The sequence below is a fragment of the Chiloscyllium plagiosum genome, chromosome 1, assembly GCF_004010195.1.
Source record: "Chiloscyllium plagiosum isolate BGI_BamShark_2017 chromosome 1, ASM401019v2, whole genome shotgun sequence".
Taxonomy (NCBI): Eukaryota; Metazoa; Chordata; class Chondrichthyes; order Orectolobiformes; family Hemiscylliidae; genus Chiloscyllium; species Chiloscyllium plagiosum.
In genome coordinates, this window is record NC_057710.1 from 3,724,346 (window position 1) to 3,734,387 (window position 10,042).

The 10,042-nt window shown below is 50.8% G+C and overlaps 1 protein-coding gene across 2 annotated transcripts in view; it reads right to left on the reverse strand.

The window, feature by feature from the left end:
* Window positions 1-10,042, reverse strand: part of smyd5 (SMYD family member 5) — a 38,398-nt gene that overhangs the window by 24,647 nt on the left and 3,709 nt on the right. The window contains exons 1-3 of one of the 2 annotated variants that reach the window (XM_043688937.1): window positions 9,360-9,422; window positions 6,815-6,923; window positions 5,902-6,041 (exon numbers count right to left, since the gene is read on the reverse strand). In XM_043688937.1, coding sequence (XP_043544872.1) covers window positions 5,902-6,041; window positions 6,815-6,923; window positions 9,360-9,407 — 297 coding nt within the window. In that variant the 5' untranslated portion in view covers window positions 9,408-9,422. Of the gene's footprint in view, window positions 1-5,901; window positions 6,042-6,814; window positions 6,924-9,359; window positions 9,423-10,042 lie in introns of those variants that run through there. The other variant, XM_043689023.1, reaches the window with a different exon arrangement.

The window sequence follows — 10,042 nt, forward strand, 5'->3', positions numbered from 1 at the left end:
TGATCATCCCGCACTGTCCCTGGTCATTCCGCACTGTCCCTAGTCATCCCCCATTGTTAGAGGGTCCGCACTGTCCCTGATCATCCCCCATTGTTAGAGGGTCCACACTGTCCCTGATCATCCCGCATTGTTAGAGGGTCCACAATGTCCGTGATCATCCCGCACTGTCCCTGGTCATCCCGCACTGTCCCTGGTCATCCCCCATTGTTAGAGGGTCCGCACTGTCCCTGATCATCCCGCACTGTTAGAGGGTCCGTACTGTCCCTGATCGTCCTGCACTGTCCCTGATCATCCCCAATTGTTAGAGGGTCCACACTGTCCCTGATCATCCCCCATTGTTAGAGGGTCCACACTGTCCCTGATCCTCCCTCATTTTTAGAGGGTCCGCACTGTCCCTGATCATCCCCCACTGTTAGAGGGTCCACACTGTCCCTGATCATTCCCCCTTGTTAGAGGGTCCGCACTGTCACTGATCATCCCCCCTTGTTAGAGGGTCCGCACTGTCCCTGATCATCCCGCACTGTCCCTGGTCCTTCCGCACTGTCCCTAGTCATCCCCCATTGTTAGAGGGTCCGCACTGTCCCTGATCATCCCCCATTGTTAGAGGGTCCACACTGTCCCTGATCATCCCCAATTGTTAGAAGGTCCACACTGTCCCTGATCATCCCCCATTGTTAGAGGGTCCACACTGTCCCTGATCATCCCCCATTGTTAGAGGGTCTGCACTGTCACTGATCATCCCGCACTGTCCCTGATCATCCCGCACTGTCCCTGATCATCCCGCACAGTCCCTGATCATCCCGCACAGTCCCTGATCATCCCGCACAGTCCCTGATCATCCCGCACTGTTAGAGGGTCCACACTGTCCCTGATCATCCCCCATTGTTAGAGGATCCGCACTGTCCCTGATCATCCCGCACTGTCCCTGATCATCCCGCACTGTCCCTGATTATCCCCAATTGTTAGAGGGTCCACACTGTCCCTGATCATCCCGCACTGTTAGAGGGTCCGCACTGTCCCTAATCATCCCGCACTGTCCCTGATCATCCCGCACTGTTAGAGAGTCCACACTGTCCCTGATCATCCCGCACTGTCACTGATCATCCCGCACTGTTAGAGGGTCCACACTGTCCCTGATCATCCCGCACTGTCCCTAATCATCCCGCACTGTCCCTGATCATCCTGCACTGTTAGAGGGACCACACTGTCCCTGATCATCCCCCATTGTTAGAGGGACCACACTGTCCCTGATCATCCCCCCTTGTTAGAGGGTCCGTACTGTCTCTGATCATCCGCCCTTGTTAGAGGGTCCGCACTGTCCCAGATCATCCTGCACTGTCCCTGATCATCCTGCACTGTTAGAGGGTCCGCACTGTCCCTGACCATCCTGCACTGTCCTTGATCATCCCCCATTGTTAGAGGGTCCGCAATGTCCCTGATCATCCCGCACTGTTAGAGGGTCCACACTGTCCCTGATCATCCCCCATTGTTAGAGGGTCCACACTGTACCTGATCATTCCCCATTGTTAGAGGGTCCGTAATGTCCCTGATCATCCCGCACTGTTAGAGGGTCCACACTGTCCCTGATCATCCCGCACTGTTAGAGGGTCCACACTGTCCCTGATCATCCCCCATTGTTAGAGGGTCCACACTGTACCTGATCATCCCCCATTGTTAGAGGGTCCGTACTGTCCCTGTCATCCCGCACTGTCCCTGATCAACCCCACTGTTAGAGGGTCCACACTGTCCCTGATCATCCCCCATTGTTAGAGGGTCCGCACTCTCCCTGATCATCCCCCATTGTTAGAGGGTCCACACTGTCCCTGATCATCCCCCATTGTTAGAGGGTCCGTACTGTCCGTGATCATCCTGCACTGTCCACGATCATCCCGCACTGTCCCTGATCATGCCGAACTGTCCCTGATCATCCTGCACTGTTCCTGATCAACCCCAATTGTTAGATGGTCCGCACTGTCCCTGATCATCCCGCACTGTCCCTGATCATCCCACATTGTCCCTGATCATCCCCCATTGTTAGAGGGTCCACACTGTCCGTGATCATCCCCCATTGCTAGAGGGTCCACACTGTCCGTGATCATCCCGCACTGTCCATGATCATCCCGCACTGTCCCTGATCATCCCTAACTGTCCCTGATCATCCTGCACTGTCCCTGATCATCCCCCACTGTTAGAGGGTCCACACTGTCCCTCATCATCCCGCACTGTTAGAGGGTCCATACTGTCCCTGATCATCCTGCACTGTCCCTGATCATTCCGCACTGTCCCTGATCATCCTGCACTGTTAGAGGGTCCACACTGTCCCTGATCATCCCGCACTGTTAGAGGGTCCATACTGTCCCTGACCATCCCGCATTGTCCCTGATCATCCCCCATTGTTAGAGGGTCCACACTGTCCCTGATCATCCCCCATTGTTAGAGGGTCCGCACTGTCCGTGATCATCCTGCACTGTCCATGATCATCCCGCACTGTCCATGATCATCCCGCACTGTCCCTGATCATGCTGAACTGTCCCTGATCATCCTGCACTGTCCCTGATCAACCCCAATTGTTAGATGGTCCACACTGTCCCTGATCATCCCGCACTGTTAGAGGGTCCGCACTGTCCGTGATCATCCTGCACTGTCCATGATCATCCCGCACTGTCCCTGATCATGCCGAACTGTCCCTGATCATCCTGCACTGTCCCTGATCAACACCAATTGTTAGATGGTCCGCACTGTCCCTGATCATCCCGCACTGTCCCTGATCATCCCACATTGTCCCTGATCATCCCCCATTGTTAGAGGGTCCACACTGTCCGTGATCATCCCCCATTGCTAGAGGGTCCACACTGTCCGTGATCAACCCGCACTGTCCATGATCATCCCGCACTGTCCCTGATCATCCCGAACTGTCCCTGATCATCCTGCACTGTCCCTGATCATCCCCCACTGTTAGAGGGTCCACACTGTCCCTGATCATCCCCCATTGTTAGAGGGTCCACACTGTCCCTCATCATCCCGCTCTGTTAGAGGGTCCACACTGTCCCTCATCATCCCGCACTGTTAGAGGGTCCATACTGTCCCTGATCATCCTGCACTGTCCCTGATCATTCCGCACTGTCCCTGATCATCCCCAATTGTTAGAGGGTCCGCACTGTCCCTGATCATCCCGCACTGTCCCTGATCATCCCCCATTGTTAGAGGGTCCACACTGTCCCTGATCATCCCGCACTGTTAGAGGATCCATACTGTCCCTGATCATCCTGCACTATCCCTGATCATCCCGCACTGTCCCTGATCATCCCCCACTGTTAGAGGGTCCACACTGTCCCTGATCATCCCCCATTGTTGGAGGGTCCACACTGTCCCTGATCATCCCGCACTGTCCCTGATCATCTCCATTGTTAGAGGGTCCACACTGTCCCTGATCATCCCCCATTGTTAGAGGGTCCATACTGTCCCTGATCATCCTGCACTGTCCCTGATCATCCCGCACTGTTAGAGGGTCCACACTGTCCCTGATCATCCCCCATTGTTAGAGGGTCCACGTTGTCCCTGATCATCCCCCATTGTTAGAGGGTCCACACTGTACCTGATCATCCCCCATTGTTAGAGGGTCCACACTGTCCCTGATCATCCCCCATTGTTAGAGGTTCCACACTGTCCCTGATCATCCCCAATTGTTAGAGGGTCCACACTGTCCCTGATCATCCTGCACTGTCCCTAATCATCCCGCACTGTCCCTGATCATCCCCAATTGTTCGAGGGACCGCACTGTCCCTGATCATCCCGCACTGTCCCTGATCATCCCGCACTGTTAGAGGGTCCACACTGTACCTGATCATCCCCCATTGTTAGAGGGTCCACACTGTCCCTGATCATCCCCCACTGTTAGAGGGTCCGCACTGTCCCTAATCATCCCGCACTGTCCCTGATCATCCCGCACTGTTGGAGGGTCCACACTGTCCCTGATCATCCCCCATTGTTAGAGGGTCCACACTGTCCCTGATCATCCTGCACTGTCCCTGATCATCCCGCACAGTTAGAGGGTCCACACTGTCCCTGATCATCCCGCACTGTTAGAGGGTCCATACTGTCCCTGATCATCCCCCATTGTTAGAGGGTCCACACTGTCCCTGATCATCCCGCACTGTCCCTGATCATCTCCCATTGTTACAGGGTCCACACTGTCCCTGATCATCCCGCACTGTCCCTGATCATCCCCAATTGTTAGAGGGTCCACACTGTCCCTGATCATCCCCCATTGTTAGAGGGTCCGCACTGTCACTGATCATCCCGCACTGTCCCTGATCATCCCGCACTGTCCCTGATCATCCCCAATTGTTAGAGGGTCCACACTGTCCCTGATCATCCTGCACTGTCCCTGATCAGCCCGCACTGTCCCTGATCAGCCCGCACTGTCCCTGATCAGCCCCGCACTGTCCCTGATCATCCCCCATTGTTAGAGGGTCCACACTGTCCCTGCTCATCCCCCACTGTTAGAGGGTCCACACTGTCCCTGATCATCCCCAATTGTTAGAGGGTCCACACTGTCCCTGATCATCCCCAATTGTTAGGCGGTCCACACTGTCCTTGATCATCCCCCATTGTAAGAGGGTCCACACTGTCCCTGATCATCCCCCATTGTTAGAGGGTCCACACTGTCCCTGATCATCCCCCATTGTTGGAGGGTCGACACTGTCCCTGATCATCCCGCACTGTCCCTGATCATCCCCCATTGTTAGAGGGTCCACACTGTCCCTGATCATCCCCCATTGTTAGAGGGTCCACACTGTCCCTGGTCATCCCGCACTGTTAGAGGGTCCATACTGTCCCTGATCATCCTGCACTGTCCCTGATTATCCCGCACTGTTAGAGGGTCCATACTGTCCCTGATCATCCCGCACTGTCCCTGATCATCCCCCACTGTTAGAGGGTCCACACTGTCCCTGATCATCCCCCATTGTTAGAGGGTCCACACTGTCCCCGATCATCCCCATTGTTAGAGGGTCCACACTGTCCCTGATCATCCCGCACTGTCCCTGATCATCTCCCACTGTTAGAGGGGCCACACTGTCCCTGATCATCCCCCATTGTTAGAGGGTCCACACTGTCCCTGATCATCCCCCATTGTTAGAGGGTCCGCACTGTCCCTGATCATCCCACACTGTTAGAGTGTCTGCACTGTCTCTGATCATCCTGCACTGTAAGAGGGTCCGCACTGTCCCTGATCATCGTGGCGGCATGGTGGCACAGTGGTTAGCACTGCTGCCTCATAGTGCCAGAAACCCGGGTTCAATTCCCGCCTCAGCAAACTGTCTGTGTGGAATTTGCACATTCTCCCCGTGTCTGCGTGGGTTTCCTCCCACAGTCCAAAAATGTGCAGGTTAGATGAATTGGCCATGCTAAATTGCCCATAGTGTTAGGAGTAGGGTAATGGGTCTGGATGGGTTGCTCTTCGGAGAGGCGGTGTGGAAATGTTGGGCCAAAGGGCCTGTTTCCACACTGTAGGTAATCTAATCTAATCTAATCTAATCCCGCACTGTTCGAGGGTCCGCCCTGTCCCTGATCACCCCCCACCGTTAGAGGGTCCGTACTGTCCCTGATCAATGCACTGACTGTTTGAGGGTCCGGACTGACTCACGATACCACCTACCACCTGTTAAACAATCCAACAACATCCTCTAGCATATCCCCCTCCACTGCTCTGTGTCACGGTAGATGTTTCAGTGGTGCACAGTCTGTAGTTGAAGTTGCAGTCCCACCTGGATATGTCAACTTGCTCACAGGCAGCTTGTCCCCCTCCCTCCATGTGATCCTTGGAGCAAATACATGTTAGTCCAAGGTGGATTCACTGAACAGAGCGTGGCCTGTGCATTGTGCCAGCAGGTCCGTTACCTTGCAGGCAGGGCAAGTATCCAGGAGCTCCTTCCGGACGCTGCACTGTTCAGGGTGCGGGAGGATCAAAGTGGGGTTTCCCGACAGTCTGCGGCTGTTCTCCTCAGCTGATTCCAGGGACCTCATACAGTAATCACAGGCTGGAGAGAAATTCAACGACATGACAGGATTGCAACCGTTTCAAATTTCCTCCTTCACTGACCTCATCAAACTCTCCCCGGACAGGGACATCACGAGGTGGGGAGCTTAAGCAGTTGTGACAACACATTGGTTGCTGATTCCTACTTGTTCGAATGCTGAAGCACCTCGAGTAACCAATTATTGTACCAGAACCAACTGCTGTATCGGGATTGCCTTTCTTGGCGAAATTTAATAAAGCAGTGGGGATTTTTAAAATTTCACTCGTGGGATGTGGGCCTTGCTGCCTGGGCCAGCGTTTATTGCTTGCCCTTAGTTGCCTTTGAGAAGTATTTGATGATAATGAGCCAGATTTTAAGTGCATAGCTCCAATCCTGGGGACCTTTAATCACAGAGTTTAGTCTGTTCATTTGACTTGCAGATGTGGAACACACTATCCCTGGTTTGCTGCCTGAGAATATTAATCCTGGAATGCTTTTGTTGGGCTGGGTTATGTGTTGCATATTATCTAAATCCTATATTTCATATTTTGTTAAGTGCGTGCACATTGTGGGAATTGAGTGTATACTGCATGCAATTACACATGAATTGAATTGCACATATATATTGCATATGCATTGGATATTACATGGAATGCTCATACAATTTGACCACAGTGCCACACAGTTCTGTCCACTGGTGTAACCAGATGCGGGGGAGTGTCTGAGAGGCAAATGCACTCGCCCAATGTGTGAACCAACGAGTGTTGCCAGTTGATGCTCTCTCTGCACCTTACCTTTGTATTTGTATAAGGCATTCCAGAGGAACTGTGCTGAAACAACTGGCTGCTCCACAAAAACGGTCTCCCCTTTCCTTATATCCGTACTGGCGAAGAGTCCTTTCCCCTTGGAAACAAAAAAGTTTAAATGGAGCAGTCCTGTCAGAAATACTGGAGACAGTTGATCTGCCCTGAAGGAGGAAGAGGGGTCTGGTGAATGCCTTAGGTATGGTTTGACAACCTAGGGGGAGGCTGCTCATCCAAAAGACCCAACACAAAACTGAATAATGAGTCCAACCACAGTCTATCTCAGTCCTCATCTTCTTACATCTCATATTATCATGACTCACTGAGGTACCGCACGGGAAATTGAGCTCCACGATTCCCAGAGCAAATGAAACTACCGAAAGAGCCAATTTATCTCTGATTTGGAGGAGCCAGTGTTGGACTAGGGTGGACAAAGTTAAAAATCACACAACACCAGGTTATAGTCCAACAGGCTTATTTGGAAGCACTAGCTTTCAGAGCGCTGCTCCTTCATCAGGGGGACCACCTGATGAAGGAGCAACGCTCCGAAAGCTAATTCTTCCACATAAATCTGTTGGACTATAACCTGGTGTTGTGTGATTTTCAATTTGTCTTTGACTGACTGATACCCAGGATGAAAACAAACCACACCAGGTTCCTTCAGTCACAATTAAAATACGTTTTTTTTTTATTGTAAAACTCTCAACTTGAACTTTACTCCTTCCAAACCCTCCCCCAACACACACACACACACACACACACATACACACACACACACATACACATACACACAGACAGACAGAGAGTAAAATACATATCATCAGTAGAGCATTTCCAAATCACAGTCACTGGACAGATTGACTAGACGATCCTTTTTCTTGCTTTGAGGTTATTTGCACAGCAATGATTATCTTTAGTTCAATGGCTGTTGGACAGGATTCAGCGTCTAACTAGTTGTTTTTGGATTTTAAAACCACTTTCTCAGCATCCCTGCTCCTTCAACAGAAAATGAGAGATAGCCAGTTTACAGAAAAAGGGGACAGCGCGATTGGGCAGCCAGCCTAACAAAGTCTCCTTGCTTTTACTCTGTTTCACTTCTCTCACTGCATTCTGTTAAACTGCAATCTGATCAATCAGAGGCATATTCCTATGCTGGGTTCTCCTGAACCTGTGGGCAACTTGTGTAAATTGAAAGCCAACCAAAACACTGTACCTGGGAAAAATTACCCTGAACACAACCGGGTGGTATTAATTTGTCTGAACAGTGTTTCCAGAAGACATGGGTTCAAGTTCCATCTGCCCCCGAGGTGCATCGTTATATATCGTAACAGTTTGATTCAGAAACAGCTCCAGATGCAGACCTGCTGAGCAGCTCCTGGGAAACCAAAGTCTTTGGGTTCCAGGAGGACTATGGTTGCAAAGTTGAGACTAAAAGGACTTGACAGAAGAGTACCACTAGCTGTGGAGCATGTGGCTTAATTTATCTCCAGACCTACACTGTCTCATACGCAGCAGTTAGAGCTTCACTTGTTTTCCCAAAGCTGTGAATTATAGAGGTTTATAAAATCAAGAGGGGCATGGACAGGGTAATTAGACAATGTCTTTTTCCAGGGTTGGAGGGGAGAGGTTTAGGGTGAGAGGGGGAGGATTTAAAAGGAACCTAAGGGCAACCTTGTCATGCAGAGAGTGATGCGTGTATGGAATGAGTTGCCAGAGGAAGTGGTGGAGGCTGGTCCAATTACAACATTTAAAAAGCATCTGGATGGGTATATGAATACGAAGGGTTTAGATGGATATGGGCCAAATGCTGGCAAATGGAACTAGATTAGTTTAGGATATCTGGTCAGCATGGAGGAGTTGGACTGTTTCCATGCTGTACATCTCTATGACTCTATAATTCATTGCATATTTTCCATTTTTTAAAAGTAGTGACCATTTCTATCGTTTATAGTCTATTGCCCATAAAGAATAAAAATGAAAAGATTTAGAACATAGAATATAGAAAAGATTTAGTCTCTCAAAACTTACAGCACTCAATGGATCAATCATTGGTGTTTTAAACTTAAATCAAAGCAACTACATGGGCATGAAGACAAGGCTGGCTAAAGTAAACTGGAAAGTTAGATTGAGGTATCAATAAGGAGAAATATACTGGCAGAAATTTAAGGGATATTTCAGAATAGCCAGTAAAGAAACATTCCAGTAAGAAAGAGAATGCACACAACCTAGGAGCAGAAGGAGGCCATTCAGCCCATCGAGTCTGTTCCACCATTCAGTGGGATTATGGCTGATGTGATAATCATCAACTCCACTTCCCTGCCTTTTCCCTATAACCCCGATTGTCTTATTGATTAAAAATCTGTCTATCTCGGTCTTGAACATACTAAGGATACAACTTTAGCAGCCCTCTGCGTGAAAGAATACCACAGATTAAGTATCCTCTGATAGAAGAAATTCCTCCTTATTTCCCTTATTCTAGGATTGTGGCCAGTGGTCCTGAATCTCCTATAAGGAAAAGCAATCTTTCAGCACCTACCTTGTCAAGTCCATGAGATATCTTATATGTTATAATAAGCTCAAACATGACCTGAATTGTGTCCCCACTCCCCTCTCTCTCTCTCTGGGTAATCATGACCCCTCATCCCCAGCTCTTGGATTCTTACTCTCCCTTCCAATTCTCTGAGGAACCCAACTCCCCTCCCACTATCTACTTCTAGGGCAGCCGTTCTCTACAAAGGGATCCCAGGTCTTCCACAACCTCCCGCCACTCCTCTCTCATTGGGGGTGGGGGTCATTGGCCCCATAACCCCCAATAACTTTCTCTGGTAGTATCCTACAGCCCTGCAACATACCTTACCCTCTCTCTGGGGACAGTCCACAACCCATCTGTAACCAATTCTCCAAATTCTCCACACATTCCCAGCCTCGCACTCTCTGGGAGGGATCCTGGATCCCACACCACACCCTCCTCACTCTGGGAAGGATTCACACCCCACCTCCACCCTCACTCTGGGAGGGATCCAGAACCCACCTTAACGGATCCTACACTCCACCCACCGCCACGCTGGGAGGAATCCCAGATCCTACAGCCCACTCCCCTCACTCTCTAGAAGGGATCCCACTCCCCACCCTTCACTCTCACTCTCCAGGAGGGATCCCACATCACACCCTCCCTCCTCAATCTCTGGGAGGAATCTCAGCCCACACACCCCCTCGCTC